The sequence below is a fragment of the Otolemur garnettii genome, unplaced genomic scaffold (assembly GCF_000181295.1).
Source record: "Otolemur garnettii isolate 467f Iridium unplaced genomic scaffold, OtoGar3 scaffold00076, whole genome shotgun sequence".
NCBI classification, from domain to species: domain Eukaryota; kingdom Metazoa; phylum Chordata; class Mammalia; order Primates; family Galagidae; genus Otolemur; species Otolemur garnettii.
The window spans coordinates 3,673,421-3,695,900 of record NW_003852471.1 but is presented as its reverse complement, the minus strand read 5'-3'; the positions used below and the strand labels follow the sequence as shown (position 1 = coordinate 3,695,900).

The following is a 22,480-nucleotide window of genomic DNA, read 5'->3' as shown; positions in this document are numbered from 1 at the left end:
AAAAAAAAAAAAAGAAATTAGGAGTGGAAAAAAGAGGGAAAAAATCAACTGCCTTTCTTCCCTCTCAGAATAACAACTGCTAGTGATTACCACTGCATCCTTTTATTGCGACTTTTAAAATATAATGGTATCCATATTTATGGATAAGCCTGATATCTGTATTTTTAATTAAAAAACTGAACTTCATATAATATGAAAAAAGTCATGGATGTGGAAACGTCCACACACACATATGCATACACACTCCAAATGTAGCAAAATGAAGTGCAAGTTTAAAATCGAAAAAAAGCAATCTCCAGATGTCAAAACAAAGGGAGCACTGTGGTTCGCGACATAACAGTGTTTGTGCCCTCATACCGATCGGAAATTGTAAAAAACCCATCCAGTAGGATAAAAGTACAGCCTGGTCCCATCCCCAGGCAGGAAGCAGAGAAGCTGTTTCATAAGGTGAATAACTCATGAGTGCTCCTTTTTTATCTTCTTCTTCTAATTGAAAGTAAAATGGTATTTTATTTTTAAATTTCAGGATATTATGGGGGTACAAAAGTTTTGGTTACCATGAACTGCGTTTGTGCATTTTAAGACAAAGTTACTGTGTGCCCCTCCCCCAGATGGCAGGCCCTGTACCCATTAGGTGTCAATTTACCTGTCCCCCTCCTCCCCTCTCCCCCTGCTTGGTTTCCATTGAGTTTTATTACTCTGCGCGTGTGGGTGTTGGTCAATTAGTTCCAACTGAGTAGTGAGTAGACGTGGTGTTTGCTTTTCCATTCTTGTGAAACGTCATTTAGGAGAGTGGTTCCGGTTCTATCCAAGTTGTTACCAAGGTCGTAGTTCACCATTCTTACCCTGAGTAGATCTCCAGGATACACAGAGCACATTCTATCAATCCACTGATGTATTGATGGGCACTTGGGTTCATTCCACATCTTTGCGATTGTGAATTGTGCTACAGTAAACATTCAAGAGTCCATGTCTTTATGATAAAATGATTTTTTTCCCCTTTGGGTAAATACCCAGGAGTGGGATTGCTGGATCAAAGGAATGGTAGGTCTACTTTTATTTATTTGCTTGTTTGTTTGCTTAAGATTGTTATAGAGGTATTTATGGTTTGGTTACATAGTTTGCTTTTGTGTGGATAAAGTCAGAGTTACAGCTCTGTCCTTGTCCCAGAAAGTGTGCAATGTACCCAGGCAAGGTACTCCATGAGTATTACTTTTAATAATCCAGTTTTATAAGCATCATCAATAGTGGAAAATCCTTCTGGGTTCTGGTCAGAATTCATAGGCAGGAGGAAAATCACAGCTGCTTCTCAATGAATTCGAACCAGAGTTCTATTAAGTAGGAGTTCAGAATTAAGTTTTTAAATGTTCTTACATATATAAATAGATGTATGGGTCTCTGTGTTGTTCTGTAAGTTACTTCCACGTGCAGAGTTTGAGATGACGGCTTCCTGTCTGTGTGACCTCCGTGCCCCTCCGTGCAGCAGCCCCTCTCAGCCCTCCCCTGCTTGACTTCCATCCCCTTGTTTGGTCCTGACACCACCCTCTCGTTCTCCTCCGACCTTTCTGCATGCTCACCCCAGTCTCATTCCCCCGTTCCTCCTCATCACCACCACCACCTATCACTGAAGTGCCTCGGGTGTAGTCCTGGGGCAGTTCCTCTTTCCTCTCCTCACTTACTTGCTTATCTCATGGCTTTGTATTCTCCCGACAGACTGATGATTCCAAGATTTAGATCCTTAACGTTCTAGCTATATATCTCCAACCCTGACCTCTCCCATGAACATCAGACTCTTGTCTGCTTGACGTCGTCCCTTTGTTGTCTAATGGGCATTCAACCTACACATCTAACAACTGAGCTCCTATTCTTCTTCCCACCGTAGACTCCTCTGCCACCCCTGCAGTCTAACTCAGCTTATTTAAGGGCAACCTGATGGCTCCAATTGCCCAGGCCAAGAAACTTGGAGTCATCTTTGTTTATTTCTTTTATCACATACCACATCCAATTTTTTGCAAAGCCCCTTTGACTCTACCTTTAAAATAGATCTAGCATCCAGCTACTTCTTACCATTTCCAGTCTGGTGCAAGCTTTTATTACCTTTCACCTGGGCCATTGCAGTGAGCTCCTAACCAGTAACCCTGCTTCTACCTTACAACCTATTTTCCAAATTGGTACCCAATGACCCTGATAAAAAGTACTTTAAATCATGTCACTCCCCTGACCAGTACTCACAAAGGCTCCCATCTCACTCATACTAGAAGCCCGTGTCTTTAAAATGACTTAAAATGTCCTGTATAATTTGGCTTTTGTACAGTAAAGGATTGATCTTGCCTGGTGAATGATGTGACCTCTTGCCCATAGCTCCTGGGAGTTAACCTCAAGTTCTCAGAATACCCTACCCAGCAAGAATGTCTTTGTTTATTTGGAGGCCATAGGCCATGACAGATGACCTACACTAAATATTTAATTTACAGAGGGGACCTTGGACCATATGGTATCTGTTCAGCCTCCAGAGGGGCTAGAGACTGAGGTCAGCCATACTGGCAGTCAGCCATGCCTACATGCCCAAAGCTCTGGACACCACGCATGGCTCAGGGTATCTCTCCTAATTGGCAGTGCTCCAGGCCTATTGTCACACATTGTGCTGGGGTCAGTGAGCAGTGTCCACACACCTCCACTGGGAGAGGACAAGTGGAAGCTCCATACTTGGTTCTCTGGACCCCACCCTAGATACCTCTTCTTGATGCTGATTTTAATTTGTATACATATTGCTGTATATAAACCCTAACTGTGAGTGTAAACTCTGCTGAGCTCTGTGAGTCCCTCTAGTGAATCACTGAAGTTACTATAGGTTGAGATTCGTCTGTGGAGCCTCCTGAACATGCAGAGCTCACCTGCACCTTCTCGCCACCCGTCATTCACTCACTCTGGTCGTGTCGCACGGGCTCCTTCCATGTTCCCCCCTGCAGACTTTCAGTCTTGGCCTTTGCACCTGCTGTTCCCTCTGTCTGTAATACGCTTCCCCCAGAAACATGTATGTTTGTCTTTCTTACTGTCCGTCAGGCACTTATTCAAATGACATCTTCTTGATGATGCCTTACTTGGCTGCACTATTGAAAATTGCAACCATCCAGTTGAAATACATTCTTCATAGTAAATTATCACAAGAATGGAGAAGCAAGAATCCAGTGACTCAATACTAAACTGAAGCCAGTGGATGATCTAATACACGCCCACAAAGGAGAAAAACTCAAATCAATTCAAGGTGGGGGGTGGAGGAATGAGGGAGTGAGGGGGGGTGTGTGTCCACTTACTGGGCACCATGTTAGGGTGTATGGCTCACCTCTTGGGGGTGGAACACAGTTATAAGAGGGACTCTGCCTAACAAATACAAACATTGTAACCTGATTCTTTGTACCCTCAAATTAACCTGAAAAAATAAAAGCAAAAAACAAATAAATAAAAATAAAAACATTAAGATTTCCAAAAACATTGCAACCATCGCCTGACCCACATACTCACCTTCCTTCTGTACTCTGTGTTTCTCCAGGGGATTTAGCCTTTCTGGTGTTGTATATTTTATTTATTGTTTTGTTTATTGTCTGCTCCACCCTCATGGGAATGAAATTCTCAAGAAAGCAGAGAACTCAGCCTGTGTGCTTCCTGCTAAATCTCCATGTCTAGAATTAAGCATTAACACAAGGTGGGTACTCAGTGAAGAGCTATTGAATGAATGAAAGAATGAATTTGTGTATATAGGGGGAGAAATAACCATATGATTTGATAAAATATATATGTTACACAAAACATGAAGCACTGATTTGTGGTCATACACTGACAAAAAGAGTGTCATCAAACATGCATTAGTAGATTTGGCTACATGAACCTGATTTTTCGTCTCCCAAGAGAATGTGCTTTGGATCATCAAACAATTTAAATGGAACAGTCATGAGACATAATAGGGAAGGTGTTTAACCCAAACAGGAATCCAGAAACCAAGAAGCAGTGAGTAGGGGGTTAGAAATGAAAGGCCCGTGGAGAGGGGAAGGAAGGCAGGAAGAGGCCTGTTGTGAGGAAGAGGCAAGAAGGAGCCAGCTGGGCTCTAGCCACTGTCCTTGCGTCTCCCTCAGGCCCTTGCAGATAATTAATTAATTAACCCTCCTGAAGTGAAAACCCACAACCTTTCCATTGCTATTGCCCAGGCACTGTAGCATAGATCAGCTCTGCTGACTCAAACAGGTCAGGGTCCTGCCCAAGGGAGAAAACCCACAGATCTGATGATGCCACCAAAGTCCGTCTTGCAACTGCTGATCACCAGCCAAAGAGTCTTTAGTCACAGGCCAGATGGTTGATGGAAAGGTCTGGTCTGGGCCAAGAACAAGAAGGTCTAATCAGAATCCACCGTCATCCACAATTACTGAGTAGAGAGAAAATCCTCCAGTGCAGCAGTTCTCAACAGTCATGACCCACAGGAACTGTATTAAAGGGCTGCAGCATTAGAAAGGTTGAGAACCACTGCTCTGGTGTGTTTACTTAGGATGACAGGTCAGCTAGAAATCCCAACATGAGGGCTGACCCTCCAGACTTGTCCTCATCTTTTAGAAGACAACAGCTGGTTGTTGTAATGAGATGATGACTCCTCTTGTGATAGGATGTAAACAGGGAATGATGAGAAAAGAGAGTACATTTAAGGAGGACTGGTCAAAGGGGTCGATGGGTGAAGGGGGAAGAAGAGCTGGTGACAGGAAGAGGCGCAGATGAGAGACCTTGACCCTGGGGCAGGAGCATGGTGGACACCTGTACCACCTCGACATGGTCTCAGGCAGGCTGGAACCTCCCTTGCAAAGAAACACATCTGATGGACACTCATACATGCTAAGTGAAATCCAAGAGTGTCTCTTCCTGGTCAAGGTAACCCTAGGACCCCACTGTAAATAAGGCTGGTTGGTGACACCACAGAGAACTTTCTGGAGGAAAGTACAGTGAAAAATCTATATCAGGGTTCTCCTGAGAAACACCACCAGCAGGAGAGAGATACATAGAATTATAGATAAAGAATTGGCTCACAGGATTATGGAAGCTGAGAACTTCCAAGATCTGCAGTCATCTCAGGACTCAGGAAAGCCAATAGTGTAATTCCAGTCCGAATCTGATGATCTAAGAGCCAGGAAAGCCAAAGGTGTAAGTCTGAATCTGCAAGTCAGCAGGTTTGAGATCCACAAAGAGCTGATCTTTCAGTTCAAGTTTAGAGGCAGAAAAAGACCAATGTGCCAGCTCCATCAGTCAGGCAGGGGGAATTCTCTCCAGCTCCTGGACGGGTCAGCCTTTTTATTCGTTCAGCCATTCCAATCCCACCCACATTGGGGTGGACAATCTGCTTTGCTCAGTCTACCAACTCAAATGTCAACTCACCCCAAAACACCCTCACAAGCACAACCAGGACAGTGGTTGGCCAAGTATCTAGGCACCCTGGGGCCCAGTCTGGCTAACATATAAAATTAGCTGTCACAAGCTCAAGGGGTGGTTAAAGTAAGTGAGTGAATGAAAAGAGAAACAAGATGGGTCTCTAAGGAGAAACCAAAATAAAGAGGGCTAGGACATGACCATGAGAACACTGCGGAAACTTCAAAGCATCTTAAAAGATTAAAGGACTTACTTCCTACGAGTACAATGTTGCCCCAAGTACCACTATGTCAGGTAAGGATACCTTCGATTTTTTAGTAAAGAAAGTTAGGAAGCAAGGGTCAGGAGGCTGTGGGCAGGAGCGTGGTGGCGTGATGCCCTGTGCCCGATAATCCAGCAGATTGTCCGACAGTGAACGATGAAGGCTTATCTGTCATAGTTCTCCTGCTTAATAATTCATTTATTCAGCAAATATTTATTGAGCTCTACACTAGATGTCAGATTCTGGGAATGTAGCAATTAACCATACAGATAAAATCCTTGGCCTCCTGGAATGCACACTCCAGATGATACAGAAATAAACAAATAGGAGAGCCCAGAGGAAAGGCGGGGCTGTTAAAGCAGGGAGATGCTGATTTAGTGAATCTCACATAGACGTTACACTGAGGGTTAACTTTCGGGGAAGTTAACACACAAGGGCCCTGGTCGTATACCATGGTCATCTCACCAAGCAATCATAGCACCTTTTTAAAGCCATAACCAGCTTCTCCACGCATGTATTGTTACTACGTGTTGAGTCGTAGAGTGCAGTCAAATCCCCCAAACAGGCAGAGTGCTATGAAATTCTGAAATCAGGCCTGCTACAGACCCTCCACAGGCTGGAACAAGAGCGCAGACACTTAGTGAGCTGCGCATTCCACTCCCACACCCTACAGTTGGTGGCACTTCCAGCTCCTTCAGCCTTAGCAAAGTAAGAGGAAGATCCTGGAGAAGAAATGACTAAAGACAATTGGGTCAGAATCCTGTGTCTAAAAATAATCTATCTAGCCCACTGAAAACGTGCATCTTTCTGTACGAGCCCGCCCCTCTGGCAGTGGGCTCAGCAGGACCTCTGGCTGGAGTCCACACTCTCCTCTCTGCTCTGAATCAGCTTGAAACAGGCCCCTTCTTTGGCCACCATTCCAGTTCCCTGGCCCCACTCAGTTATGGGTACCTGACTTAGAGGCTGGACAGCTCTGTGGTAGCAGTGTCTACGGTCCTCCCAGACCCTCCTGCCCTACATGTCTGTCTGTGCTCAGAGGGCCTGACTCCACATAGTTCCTGGTGACTGGCTCTCAGCACACCCACCACCAAGGCACAAACACAGGTGACTGAATTTCCCTAAGTCAGCAGGGTTGGTATGCCTTTGAGCCCACCTCTGCTTAGGCCCTAAAGTTCCAGATGAAAACATAGGGACTCTTGTTGGGTAGCTGTGGAAGACACAGTGCTGACAGAGAAGTGGTAGCAGCACCTGGGAGACTTTGTACAGACATGGCAATTGTGTGACACCACAGTGCCACCTCCCTGCCTGAGGCTGACTGGCCATTAGTCACAGCCCTCTTTCCTCTGACCTCCCTGTACTAAAATTAATTTCTCCCAAACTACTCCAGACTGAAGGAGATCTAAAGGACATGACAAAAAAAATAATAATACTTGCGATCCAATACTACTGGATTAAAAAAAAAAAATGCTGCAATGGGCGTTACTGTCTTGGCTGACAGAATTGGAACACAGGTAGCAGGTCAAAGTATCTTAGTAACTTAAACTTTACCAAAGCGGGTAATTGTACTGGGGTTATGTAAGAGCCCATCCTCTTAGAAGGTATTAAGGGGTAAAAGACTATGATGTATGTAAATTAGTCTCAAAAAGTTTGGAAAGTAAATTGAGGAGGGTGCCAGGAGTGAGCATGTGACGGGAAATGTTCACACTGTTAAGGGGTAATAGGTAAAACATTACAGCAAAGACATTTGTATCAGAATGTTTATTGCAGCCCAGTTCATGATTGCCAGGTCATGGAAGAAGCCCAAGTCCCCATTGACCCACGAATGGATCAACAAACTGTGGTATATGTACACCATGGAATACTATGCAGCCCTAAAGAAAGATGGAGACTTTACCTGCTTCATGTTTACATGGATGGAGTTGGAAAATGTTCTTCTTAGCAAAATATCTCAAGAATGGAAGAAAAAGTATCCAATGTATTCAGACCTACTATGAAACTAATTTATAGCTTTCATATGATGAGGGCTGGATGGGTGGAGGGAGGGTGATTGGAGGGATCACCTCTATGGTTTATCTTACAAGGGTACAAGTGAATTTTTCTAAAAATGGAATATAAATGTCTTAACAGAATAACTAAGAAAATGACATGAAGGCTATGTTAACCAGTTTGATGAAAATATTTCAAATTGCATATGAAAACACCACACTGTACCCCATGATTGCATTAATGTACACAGCTATCATTTAATTTAAGTAAAATTTTTAAAAAGGGGCAATAGGTTTAGAGATGTTCTTTATACAATTCCTATAACTTTTATGTATTTTTGAAATTAATTTCAAGTAAAATTTTTAAAAATAATTTTAGCCTTGAGAACAAGATAGTTTGAAAACAGCTCCTTCACTACCTGAACTCCCACGGATATAGGACAGGTGGTGCCCCAGCCAGCTTGGCGGAGCTGACTGGGGGGGGGGGGGCCCTGCTGCCTCCGCCCTGGTGGTGGTGTGGTGGCAGCCGCTGGAGGGCAGGCAGAGGACCGCCAGCAGGAGGCTCCAGTACCCAGAGGAGCCCTTAGTGTCTCCCTCCCCTTGCACTTCCAGCTGAGCAGGGAACCTCCATATCCCAGGCCTGGTCAATTTCAGGTAGGTTTCCCAGGCCTGGGAACCAAAGGGATTGTATCCATTCATTTGCTTCCAAGTCCACACTAAATGTAACTACAGAGGACCCATACAATCATATATATATACATATATGTATATATATGTATATATATACCCCCCAGATGAAAAGCCAGGAGAGAGAGAGAGAGAGAGAGAGAGAGAGCTTCCGCCACACACACACACTTGGGTTTTTTCTCTCTGCCAGGAGCTTTGGTGTTTTGTATTCTTTTCTGTAAAATAAATCCTGTCTTAACACTGATCTGTGGTCCATGGATTCATTCTTTGAATCACCGAGACCAAGAACCTACCAAAGACGAAATTCCAATCTTACCACCATTAGAGATTCATTCCTTTGGACACATTTTATTATGGAGAATCAGTTGGTAACTAGCTGAGGACAGGCAGACACGGTGGGTGTGGAGAGGTGAGAATGAACAGTGGACACGGAGGAAGAACACACCCTCCTAACTTGGACGGGAGCCTGACCCAGGCGGCCAGGGTTCTGAGAACACTGCAGTCTCTCAGCTGGCCTTGGCCCAGACAATCCAGGCAGCACACACCTTCCAGATTCGTGATACTTGTTCTATCGTAACTCTGTAACAAGGTGCTTGCACCTGTGATGAGGCAGAAACACCAACAGAGCTTTCTCTGAAAGACGGCCAGAGGGTGAGATGTCTCCACCAGCCATGCCCAGAGTTCTGTGACGCGGGCCAGAACTCCCCATGCCAGGAAACGACCAGATACAGGAAATTCGCGCTATAAAACATCTGCTAGGTAGTAATAGTGTAGGCCTCATACGGGATCTGGGCATCACAGAACTTCAGGGATATTCTGGCCATACCGTCTCATTTTTTTTCTCACCATAGAAAATTTCCTATTGTCACAATCAAGGGAAATACATAGGTTTAAATTTAAGTTCTGGTCTGGGATTATCTGGATAGTTTCCTGCCAGCTCCATCTTAGAGACCAGCGAGCTGCCTTTCCTTTAGCAAATAGCGCACCCCAGTGGCATCCATAGGCACTGCAGGGAAGTTCCGGAATAGTTTTTCTCCTTGGGTGGAAATGTTATTTGGCCCATAGCTAGCTGCTCCTTGATCAAGAAAATTAGGTTTCGAAATGCTTATTTTTCTCAGATGAAACCTCTGCCAGCAACTCCTATATGAGAAAACAAAGGTTCATATAACCAAGCATTATCTCAAGCCCTGAATTTCCGATGTTTTTGGTATGGTGCGTAAACAAGCACATTTTACCCTGCAGGACTCATCCCTCCCTCTTTCTTAAATTCAAAGTATTTTTGATCTAAACTGACACTTCCAGAACAGTCTCCTTTTAGGACTTCTATCCTGCTCAACCAGAAATAAACACATTCCACTATGGCCACTCAGCCCTTCACCCGCAGCCAGTTCAGGTTTCAGGTAATCTCAAGGGTCCTGAACCCAAGCTGTCTCCAAGTCAGCTATGTTAATTCCTCCAGAAATGTTAATTTGAGGAAGGACCCAGCCAGAGGGCTCTGAGCAAATTAGCACAGGTCCTGAGATTTGCTAAAATGAGGCCAGTCTAAAATAAATCACTTAGACATTTTTTAATGCACCACCCTGCACAGGTAGCATGCTTTCTAGGCTATTGGTTTGTGGAGTCGACCTCCTGGCTATTCTTCAAGCAGGTCTGAGTGTGCCAGGAATCCCATGGAAAAGGCAGGTCAAAGGGACATGCAGTGGAAGGCGCTTGGGGACAGGGTGGGGTCAGGGGAGGATGGTGAGTTCAATTTAGGAGCAAAAGTAATTTTCACCTTCCAGACTGTATCAACCCTATAATATTACAAAAAGTAGAAAGGGCACAGGGGAGTCTTTCTGAGGTGCCCACTGTGTGCCCCTTTGCATGGATGGCCTGTCCTGTGAGAATGGCTTTGTTGTTACTTTCATTGTGTGGCCAAGGAAACTCAAGATAAGAAGGGGAGGCAGTGGGGGGAGCTTGTCTTCAAATCCTCCTGCCAGGACACCGGTCTCACTATGACAGGATCCAAGGAGATGTGTGTAGAATGAAATATAGTTCTTACTTATCTTTAGAATTTTCGTTTGGAGATCGATGACAACTCATTAACAAAAGCCTTCAGAATCTTTGCCCCGACATCTTTGAGGACATCTCTTGGTGAGCGGGCTGCCTCTCCAGTCTTCCTTCCCCTTCTCTTTTCTTCAGTCCCTTCTTTGCTGTTTCCATGCAGTCTGCAAGCCCTGGAGCTGTGCCCTGACTCCCAGGCTTTGCTCCCAGCTAGCCTCCAAGCTTCCTTTCCATCTTCCTTGGTCTTAGGTCAGGCCTGGCCTGTGTCCTGCCTCTCTCCTGGTCTGCTATCAGCTGGGTTAGACTGGGGTGACTGTCCTTTTAGCAGAAGCCTCTGTCTCACTCTCAGGAAATGCTCAGATGCTGGGGCAAGCTGACAGGCGGGGTACTGCAAACTGGGGAGAGTTTTAGCTCTTTTAATTTCATCTTGTCCCAAATGTTTTTGTTCTAGATGCAATGCTAAGTGCTGGAAATATAGAGTCTGATAAAAGGTATCTTCATATTGCACCGTTCGAAGAGTAATTTATTCCAACACTTCCTGGGGACTTTTTGATTAAATAGAAGCTCATGTGTGAGGTGAAAGGAAAGGGGGGAAAAACTGTTTTTTAGTAGATCCTAAAGAATTTGCTCCAGTAGGAAAATCTATAAGCAAAGACTGGTCCATGCTGAGAGAGAGAAACCGCACCTGCAGGCCAGACCTGCCTGGGCGAGGCGGATGTGCAAGAATGTTCTAGCAGGGAAAGTAGTGACTCTGGTCAGTGTGCAGAGCAGCGGGACTGAAGCAGGTCCCAGAGCAGAGCAGCGAGAGGGGGCTGTGGTTTCTAGTGAAGCAATATCACTTCTCCTACTACCCACCCACTGCCTTTGCTGACACTGTGTGATAGGATGCTACCTAGTAACATTAGGGGCTCCATGGGACAGCACCCTGAACCTCACCACTGTGTTTTCTGCAAGGATCTTATGAGGGTGTCATTCATCACACAAAGAAGAGGAACCAAAAGAAACCTCTCTGATCTCCAGATCAGGAAGAGGAGAACCATTACTGAGCAACTACCCAGTCTTTACCTCAAGGACCCTGTGACATAGCAAAGGGTCCATTTCTGTCCTCACACCGTGGCGCTGCTGGGAAGCACGGAGCAGACCTGTCCGCCTCCAGTAGCTCGACCGGTTTGCACGCAATCTGCTCCCTCGCCCTGGCTGGCATCCCTTCCTGCACTTTAAGTCTTTCTTGGCCTCAATGTTTCTCTTCTTCTTTTTATTCTCTTTCTATATTTCTGAATTATATGCATTTGGGATCTTTAAATGCTTCTGGAAACAAGCTAGTTTAAAAATAAATAAACACAAACAAATGCATAACCTGTGCAACTGAAAGCTTCATTTTCTAGCCTCAGGGTCTGCAAACTATTAACCTGATGGCCACATCCAGCCTGCCGCCTGTTTTTGTTTTTTTGTTTGTTTTGCCACCTGTTTTTGTATGGCCTACAAGCTAAGAATTATTTTTACATATTTTAATGGTTTGGGAGGAAAAAAAAAAGAAGACAGTTTGTGATACATAAAAATTACATAAAATTCAAATTTTAGGATCTATAAATAAAGTTTTATTGGAACACAGCCATGCCCACTCATTTGCACATCATCAATGGCTACTTTCACCAGGCAACGGCAGAGTTCAGTCATTGTGAGAAGGCCAATGGGGATCTGGAACGGGCATCCTTCCCATCTGGCCTTTTACAGGGGAAGTGTTGCCCCATCTGGCCTTTTACAGGGGAAGTGTTGCCCCTGGATAAGAACTTCATTTTACGTCTATTTGAGCTCCTCCTGCAAATGTTACAAAATTGCCTCAAAGCTCGGTGTTTGGCGCATCCTAACTCAGTGTAGGTATTTTTGTGCTTTCTTCATAAAACGACCTCTGTAATCTCAGTTCAGCTTCATGTTTACTGTCTGGCTCAGAGTTCAAGGCTATGCAATAGAGACAATTAACATTCTACCTCATACATGTAACTTTAAAACCCTCTTGGATGACTATATTTTTGTCACTAATAAAATAGATTTTAAAACTTCTATTTTTGCTGAAATTTTTATGCCAACAGAAGGATCTGCACAGCAACTCGGCACTTTTTACACCATGTTCAATTTCCTTCAGTCTCTTTGCAATTGATACATGTGTTTGCATATTTACTGGGTTTTTTTCTTCCTCTCCTGGTCAACCTTAGTTACAAATAAAACCAGGTCTCCATGGAAACACAACATAGTGCTCTCTCACAGATGATCAAGGGGCCCAAGCAGCTGGTATTGGGCTAAAGTCTGCAATGGCATCTGACCAAATTAGGAAGAGAAAACAGCTTACCCGGCTCTTCCAGACCTCTCAGAATTCTACAGCTCAGCACGGAAACCTACACAGATTGTAAATTATTGCAGATTGCTTTATTCCTTCTTTTCCTTCTGAGAATATTCTCTTAACTATTTATATGCGTCAGCTAAAGGTTTTTAACACTACCGCTCCCTGACACTTAGACGGGTAGACAGACGCTCAGAGCAAGTGGGAAGAGAACTTACGTCAGGTGACTGCCTACTATGTGCTAGGCATTTATACATCACAGCTGGCTCAATGCCACACCATTCAAAAACCAGCAGGGATGGAATTCTAACTCTGGTCTGCCTAACGCCAAAGTCCCTTCTCTTTCCACTTCTTTCTACACAAAAAGAAGAAAATGGAAAAGATGAAGTTGAACAGATGTCGTTTAACAGAGCTACGGTCTCCTTGCAACCCACCTTTGCCTGGGGAAAAAAAAATCAGAATAAGGAATATGAAAGTCACCTTCTCTCCTAACCCCAACTATGGTTATAAGAAAGAACAAAAGTCATTTTACAAAAAAAGATATTTGCACCAGAATATTGCAGCCCAATTCATAATTTCCAAGTCATGGAAGCAGCCCAAGTGCCCATGGACCCATGAATGGATTAACAAATTGTGGTATATGCACACCATGGAATACTATGCAGCCATAGAAAAGATGGAGACTTTACCTCTTTTATGCTTACCTGGATGAGTTGGGACATATCCTTCTTAGTAAAGTATCGCAAGAATGGAAGAAAAAGTATCCAATGTACTCAATACTATTATGAAACCAATATATAATCATCTACGCTTTCAAAACACAACTGAAGTCCAGAAAGGAGGGAAAAACAGGGAGAGGGGAGGGGAGGGTATTTGGTGGGACCTCACCTACTGTGCACAAGGCAAGGATACATGCCAAACTATTAAGAGTAGAGTATAAATGTCTTAACACAACAAATAAGTGAGGTGAAGGTTATGTTAACCAGTTTGATGAAGCATTCCAAATTGTATATAAAATCAGCACAGTGTACCCTACAAATGCATTAATTTACACAGTTATGACTTCATTAAAAAAAAAAGAAATCAATCAATTTCAAAAGCAAATTGACAGGGAACCAAGAGAACCCTGGGTCTTTTCCCTAAAAATCCCTCCCAAATGCTCGAAGGAAAATGTCTTAAATAAGGGTAAGTAGTAAGTGTCTTGAAGAAGAATAAAGAAAGGACTATGGGAGTTTGGGGAGGGGGTGAAGGAGGAATGTTTCAGAGGGATGCGTTGAGCACAGCAAGTTCAGCACAATATAGAGCCTTGGGTTTTCTTGAGGTTAATGGTTAATTTAACTGTGCATTTCTCTACTCAGACTGATTTAGGAACACTCCCCTCAGTCCCATTTCTCACAGAATGTGACCTAGCAGCATGCACACTTGACCAAAAGCCTGCCTCCGTGAGCAGGACCTGGCATCCCCAAGGTCGAAGAGCGAAGGTACTACAGCCTTTCTCACCAAGACATTACGAAGAGTCCCCAGATCTATACTCTCAAACCATGGGGAGTATGGGATCCACTGATGTGCCTCAGGAACAGACCGGGGATGAATGCTCCCCTCCCTGAGCAGGTGGGCTCCAGACCCCCACCTTCACCTGAGGCACCTTTGCTCTCGTCTGGTTGAAGAAAGCGTTCCCTTGTTCCATCATCCTTGGAAAAACACTGCCCTAGAACACATCTCCATCTGAACATTAGCTCACAGCCCAGTCCTGGAGCTGATATTCAAACCAGGACTTTTGAGAGACAGAGGTATGGCCTCTGAAGGTTTATGCAAAAGTTCATGGTCACACCATGTGACGAAGACATGGAGGCAGATTTTTTTTTTAAGTGAAACAATTTATCTTCCGCTTTGCCTGCTCCGTATTCACACAGCAACATCACTTCCACCACTGAGGGTCAAGGAAAGCATGGAGAAGGGAGGGAGAGCCAAGAAACAGGCTCGTTCTTGTGATAGATATAAGCACAGAAGTGGGTGAAGGATCATGGTGTCTCCACCAGTCCAATGGGTGCAGCCCAAGACTTGTCTTGGAAAGGTAATTAGATTCTTTGGGGGCTTTACTTCTAAATCACCACGGGGTAGGCTATCACATGCTGTCTATAAATCTTCAAGAGTTCACTCTTCTTCTGTAGCAGCCCTTTCTAACATAAAGAGTCTGTATAAAATACTTTGCTCTCCAGAGTGGAGCCATGTCACTGCAAATTGCTGTATTAATAAAATTAGCTGACAAATAAGAACAGGCGCTACTACACTGAAATAGACCTTTACATTATGGGAAATGAGGTCACCAGGGACATCTTGTACATGAGAAACAATCTTACCCTGTGAAGCAGACACTTTGACTTGAGCTAGGACAACTATCCTTTTGCAAATGCTAGATTCTTTTTCCATTTTTCAGTACCCTTGTCCTTCTGAACAGCTTTTACCCAGATTCTGGGATGTTTTTAGAATTCCAGGCATTCGTCAAGGTAACACTAGTGCCTGTGGTGCTGGGCCACTTACCTGAGCATGGGCATATCTTGTAGAATGTTTGAACAGTAAATGTTCTGATAAAGAATGATACTTGCCACTTCAGAGCAATTTATAAACATGTCACATCCAACACTACCCCAGGAAAAAAAATTCTCTCTTCGTTAATCTTTCACAGAATAAATAATGGTATTGGAAGTTTAGCTTACAACCAGTGATTTATCTTGAGCTACATTGATTAAAAAGTGCTGTCATTTCAAGAAGACCTTGAACTACTTTATTAGCCATTAGCACAGACCATTTGATTCAGGCTTAGAAGAAAATAATGGTCTTAAAACCCAGGAACCATTAAAACAATTCTACTCTTAACTTACAAATTCCCTTGAGAAGAAGAACGTCCCTTTCTTCATTTTGACCTGCTCAGTCACCTACCTACTCAGAGCCAAAGGTATTTCTACTGGCAGCGCGTGATTACACCCTCTGCACGTGAGCTTGCTATCTTTCATAGAACCCTTTGAGCAACGAGAAGGATAATTTAAAGCTCAAAAAGAGTAAGGCAACCTAAGAAGAGGACTCACCACATTTATTTTTTTCTTACAGTGCTTTGTCTTACTATTTCAATCCTTATTTCTTTACTAACTATCTTGAACTTCAGTGCCCTCGTTGATGACATTGCAATCAGCAGTACCTGTATGCCATGCCCGTCTCTGCCTTGGTGGTTTCCTGCAATGAAATTCCATGGACACGCAAAAACGTTTCCAAATATTTCTGCTCCGCTGCTCCACTGGGCCTAAGAGGCCCGCAGGCTGCCGTAGGCTGAGTCTTGGGCCCGGCGAGGTGCCGTCTGCATTTTAGAGCCGATTCTCCGGACTTCGGCAGACCCAGCTTGGGGCTAGGGATGTCTGCACAGGCAGGTTTATACAGATGCATGTTTCAAAAACCCAAGGAGGCAAGCTAATTGCACAGCACTTAGCTTTAAACCTGTCTGTGATGACCTTGGGTTATCTGGCTTGAGTGTGTCCCTCAAAAGGATTGGCTTGTTTTTTGTGGATCTCTCTCATCATTTCTGTAGGAGAGCAGGTTCCTACGTCTCCAGCAAAGCTGTTGGTTGCATGTCCCTGCCCAGAGCTGTGTGTAGTGGGGCCTATCAGCGGCCAAGGACTTTTCTCATCCCTTTAAAATTCCCCAACTCAAACGTAAGCAGCTATGTATTGGCCCTGGGGAAAAAATGTGAACTGTTTTTCCCACGTCTTTCTATTTAGGTAAAAGGAACTATTTCGGTGGGAGATGAGCCAAATCTTCTGTTTTCATAAGGCCTTTAGGCCTTAGGGATGACTCATAAGTATGTAATGAGGCCTTCCTAAATTATCAAATATTTCATAATTAAATTTTTATAAAAATGGCATGATCCATGCCATTGATTCTTTCTTGATAAGAAATATCAATAGGGTCATTAGAAAGAGCAAAAGGCCCACAAAATGCGGCCCACTATTTTTGACAAAGGTATAAGAGCAATTCCATGGAGGAAGGATTGTTTTTCCAACAAATAGTGCAGGCACAGTCCAACATCCAGAAACAAAACAAAACAAACAAAAATAAGTGAACCCTTGACTTAAACCTTAATATTTATAAAACAGTTAACCCAAAACATACATCATGGACTTCAGTGTAAAGTGTACAACCACAAAATTTCTAGGTAAAAACAGGAGAAAATCTTCAGGTCCTAGAGCTAAGTGAGGAATTATTAGACTTGACAGCAAAAGCATAAGCCATAGAAGGGAAAATTAATCAATCAAATCTCATCAATGCTAACAACTACTGCTCTAGGAAAGAACCTGAGAAGATGAAAAAATAAATTACAGACTGGGAAAAGATATTTGCAAGCTATATATCTGACAAAAGACTTATTCCTAGAACATATAAAGCACTCTCAAAACTCAATGAGCAAACAGGTGAAAGATATAAACAGACGTTTCACTGCAGAGGATACAAAGATACCAAATAAGCACACCAAGGTATCATTAGCCACTATAAAAATGCAAAAGAAATCCACAATGAGATATCACTACATCCCTACCTGAATAGCTAAAATGAAATAGTGATAACACAAAATGCTGGCTGGCAAAGATTCAGAGAAACTGAATCCCTTATAAATTGCTGGTGGGGATGTGAAATGGTACAGCTACACCAGAAGAAAGCGTGGCCATTTCTTATAAAAATAAACAAAACTTACCACACGACACAGCAATCACACTCTTGGGTATTGAAAACTTATGTTCACACAAAAATCTACACACAAATATTCATTGTATCTTTGTTTATAATAGCTAAAAACTGGAAACAAGCCAGATTTTCCAAAATGGGTGAATGGTTCAACTGCGGTACAGCTGTGCCATGGAATACTACTCAGTCATGAAAAGGAATGAGCTCTTGATAACACGACAAGTTGTATAAATCTCAAGAGACTTATGTCGAGTGTGTGTGTGGTAAGGGGAAAGCCAACACCGAAAGGTTTCCTTCTGTATCATCCCATTTACATAACATTCTTGACATGACAAAATTATAGAGATGGGTAACAGATTGATGGTTGCCATGGGTGAGGGAAGATGAAAGGGAAGACAAGGGATTCTTATTCCAAGAACTGTGACTTGATTATGATGATGGTCACACCAATGCACACATGTGATAAAATTGCATGGAACTAAATGTACACACAACTGAATATGTGTATTAGTAACACTGGTGAAACTGGAATAAGGTTGGTGGCTTCTATCATCACCAATTTCCTGGCTGCGTTATTGAACTATAGTTATGTAAGCTATTAGTGCTCAGAAATACTGGATGAAGGCAGTATGAAACATCTTTACTATTTGTGCATGTGAATCAATTATCCCAAAGTAAAACGTCTTTTTAAAACATGCAAAGAAAGGGGACTCCTTGCAAAAAGTTCTTCCTATCATGCAATTCCAGCTGTAACTTGCCTCCAGCCGCAGCTCCCAGGCATCCACTGTTCATTCAGTCTGTGGGCTTCAACGCTCCCCCTCACCCACCATCATATCTCTTCTCAGGTGAATTCTCCCCACAAATGCTCCAATGCCCCCTCACAGTTCCCCACCCCTGGGAATACTTCCTGACCACTCAGTCCCTGGTGCACAGTTGTTCCTGGAAATTCCACCTGCAATTTGAATCTGAAGTACCCATCTGATACTTGCAAAGCATTTCACAAACATTTGTACATGCCATATTTTTGTATATTCCATACCATTATTTATCATTTGGAATTAAATCAACTTTTTTACTGAAATAAATCTAGTTGGTGTTATGAACTGAATGTTTGTGTCTCCCCATAATGTGTATGTGGAAATCCTAACTTGAGTGTGATGGTCCTAAGAGGGAGGGCCTTTGGAAGGTGAGTTGGTCATGAGCTTGGAGCCCTTGCTAACAAGATGGGTGCCCCACCTGTGCACCACCTAAAATCACCTCCTTGGCCACCAATGAGTGGTAATTGCACCTACTTTGGGAAACACAGGCATAATATACTCAGAATATTAGAGACCTCTTTCTATAGCATATGTATTAACTCCCGTCTGGACTAAGAGGTCTTTGAGAGGAGGGACCACATCAGGTACTGGCCTGTAACCTCCATAACAATCAGCATGGTACTTTGTGCACAGTCAACATCTCATAGAGATAAGTGATTTGCTTACTTTAATTTTAATCTTCAAATAGCTACCGTTTATCTCATCAATCCATTTCAACCCAGCAGCCAAACCCTGAGCCTCAAGGGAGAAAAATGAAGTTGTAAAGTAAAAGCCAAAAAAGCTAGAAAAGGAAACTCGAAGTCAGATGGAGTTAAGGAGTTTCCAAGTCAAATTGTACCTATGGTTTCATCACTTCCATTAGCCACTGGTTGAATCTGGCTAGGAAACTGTAAAAGTATCTCCTCCAGGACTGAGAGCTCCTGAGGGGTGCAGTGGGAATTCCTTCCAAAAAGAAACAGGTACACTGGAAAAGCAGTTCATAAGACACGAGACGTGAGTCCTCTTTCACACATCCCTTTCTCTGCCCTCCAGAAGGGGAGAGAGAAATGAGAAAGCTAGCATTTGTCTGAAACAGAAGTTTCTTTTCATAAAGTTCTAAGTTGTCCAATGTCATGAAAGGCCCCAGTTTAAAGGTAAAGAGTGGACACTATATTTAGTAAGGGAACTGTAAGTCCCTTTAGTTGTCAATACAAATTAAGACACAAATTAAGTTTTAAAGTCAATGTGGTAAGACTATAAGTAATGCCTCCATGTAGCTGTGAAGAGCAGGTAACGTCTGTCTTGCTGTGTCCTGGGAATGATAATTATCCCATTCTTTTTAGAATCTTTTAAGTATTAGACAATCACAGTGTTAGCACAATGCTGGAAAAAGTGACAAGGATATCCTATGAGAGAGGTTATTCTAGCCACATTCTGCTGATGGGGTGCAGGAGGCCTTGATGGGGTGCAGGAGGCCTTGGGACCCAGAACAAGGCACAGACAGAAGCTCCCACAGTTGTGGTGGTGAGCTGCCTTCACCCACACCATCCAGCTCTCATAAATAACAACGTGGCTGCAGGTGGGTCTTGACCCTTCTGACCCTGAAGCTTTTTTATTGGCTCAGACTTGGGTAATCTCAGAGGTTTTTCTAGGTCTGATATTCTGTGAATCTTGAAAAGTATGTAGTCTAGCCATTCTACAGAGGTGACAGCCCTTCCTGTGTGGGCTGGCGAGGCCTGAATTCCACGCATTATTAGCTAGTGCTCTAAGACAGCAGCCTATGAGATTGCTGTTATTCTCAGAGAATATCAAACACACTCATAGCATCATTTTAAATTTTTCTTTGCTAAGGAGGTGACTTGTTGAATGGTTTATCCTGGATTCATGGACACGTCACAGTCATCTAAACATTGTCTCAGCCTAGAAGTGAAGATTGAGGCTGGAGCTGGTGGGGTTAGGAGGATGGGGCTGAGTTCCCATGGCTGGTGTGGAGAGGTGCTGGAACCACCAAGTGAATTTGGACTAGGGGCACCAGACCACAGGTCAGAGCACATTTCTTACTCTAATTATTCACAGGAACTTTGTCTTCTGCTCTTGCTCACGAGTGCGCTCACTGGTGCTCTGCAGGTGATCCCACGAGACATCTGCCTTTGCTCCTGGGAGCCACCCAGAGGGATCGATCCTCTTGTCCCTGCCGACTTCTCTTTGCCTTTGCCAGAACTTCCCTGGGTCTAGTTGTCTACAGTTGAGACCACAGCTAACAGTATGTGCGTGTTGTGTCAACAAAACAATCCATGAAACATCACCTTTGCTCTTGAGCTCTCGATGGAGGGGAGAAGAGATTACAAAGTGCGGGGATATGAGCCAAGATGGAGGTGAGCAGTGAGGAGACACCTGAAACCCAGTCTAGGGAGGCCTGGAAGATGAAGGGAGCCACTGTGAGGTAGCATCAGTCATAAAAGCAAGGGATAGGAGGAAGTTCTTGCAGAAACTTGCAATCAAACAGGAAGTCTAATCTTGACTATCTCACATTACTTCTGAGAGCTCTGGAACTTGACAGAGACAAGGCCGTGATTCTAGGGTGCAGCCTGGGACCATGAAAAGTAAATCTCGGCTACAAAAGCAAGACTAAAAAAATCATATTTTCAGTTTAGTGATGCCATGCCCTGCTGAGAGGTCCCAGTGGGATCATTCCATCCAAGACAACGTCCCACTTAAGACAATCCAAGAAAGCTAGGATTCTAACCAGAGGTAGAAGAAAGCTTAGAGATCAACTGATTTAATTCTCTTGTTTGAAAAATAAGGACACAAGCATCCAGGTAAGTTGGCAATATTAAGCAACCAGATATCTCGAGGTCTGGGGTGAAGTGTGAGTCTCCAGGAGTTAGTGGTTGGGTGGAAGGGGCTTAAATCCTTGCCTGGCACAATAATACTCTAGTGACTTGAGGGTTCTCTGAGTTTTTAGTTTCTTCCTCTTAAAAAAAAAAAAATGGTAAAACAATGCTACCTTCCTCGAGTTAAATAAGATCAATCAGTTCATATATTTTAAATCCCCCAATACCCCGTCCTGCCTCTTGACGTGTCATTTCTCTGTATGACCATCCAACATTTTTAATCACTGACCAAAGTTCCAAGGCAATACTGTTGAAAAATGATCCACGGAAAAGCTCGGTGTGTTTCTGCTGTAGAAGACAAACGAATAGCTCCACTTTGCCGACTTTATTTGTGACAAAATGCTCCCTTCGGCCGGGAAATTGATGAAATTGAGAGTATACGAGTTTATCAACACTTTGAAAAATTGAGTTCTCCATGGCTTGTTTTTCTAAACTCTCGAAGGATTATCCCAAGCTAAACATCAACTGGAAGCAATGTCAGCGTGCAGCACTTTCGCAAACAGATTTAAATGTGCGTTCAAATAGGATAACAGCTGAATTTCTCAGAGGTCACCTTTTTAGAAAGCTTGCTAGACAGAACACAGCCAAAAAATCAACGAATGAACAAATAAGATATCCCAAAGTCCCTGTTTCAAACCTCCTGGGAGAGCGCCTCCGTTTATAAGCCATTTACTCTTTCTCGGTCATAATTTGAGCCAGACTGGTTTTCTTATTTCTTGTCCCTCCCTCGTGTAAAGACAGCAAATTAGACCAAAAGAGCTATTCAAGGCAGGCACTGACAGCAGCGGGAAGTTTACAGCATGGTGAGGGTACAGAATAAAATAAAGAAAAATAATGGAGGAAGGAAGGAATTGGAAGCCAAAATTTAACAATAAAATAGCAAAACGAGGCCTCTCATTTTCCAGGCAGATAATTCTATGCTCCTTAATAGTCCCTGAGGACATCTGAATACAGTACGATAGCTGGCGTTTATTAAGATAAACGAAACTTGTCAAGTTGTTTCTTCAGGTTTAAAAAGTTAAAGACTTGACACTTAAATTAGGAAGTTTCAGGTCCTGGGGGAAATGACTCAGGTGAAAATTTTTATTCTGTGGCAATGTCAGATGGATAAGGTCCAGTTGGGAATATTTTCTGCATTTAGAAATATTATTAATATCATGCCTGTCCTCACAAACTTCTTTCTCATTAATGGCAACTTAGTATTTTAGCCAATTCTTAGCCTGAAAAAGGTCAACTTTGTTCTTGAACTGCAGATACATGATTCTTTCCCTTGCCCCTTCCTCCCTCCCTCCCTCCCTCCCTTCTCCCTTTCTTTCCTCCTTCCCTCCTTCCCTTCCCTC

At 43.3% G+C, this 22,480-nt stretch overlaps 1 protein-coding gene across 3 annotated transcripts in view; it reads right to left on the bottom strand.

Moving 5' to 3' along the window:
* The window catches only part of KCNAB1 (potassium voltage-gated channel subfamily A member regulatory beta subunit 1), a 385,822-nt gene that overhangs the window by 348,752 nt on the left and 14,590 nt on the right, over positions 1-22,480 (bottom strand). Inside the window, exon 1 of one of the 3 annotated variants that reach the window (XM_003794130.3) lies at positions 15,915-16,359. The exons of the other annotated variants lie outside the window; for them this stretch is intronic. Coding sequence (XP_003794178.1) covers positions 15,915-16,156 — 242 coding nt within the window. The 5' untranslated portion in view covers positions 16,157-16,359. Of the gene's footprint in view, positions 1-15,914; positions 16,360-22,480 lie in introns of those variants that run through there. 3 annotated transcript variants of the gene reach the window in all.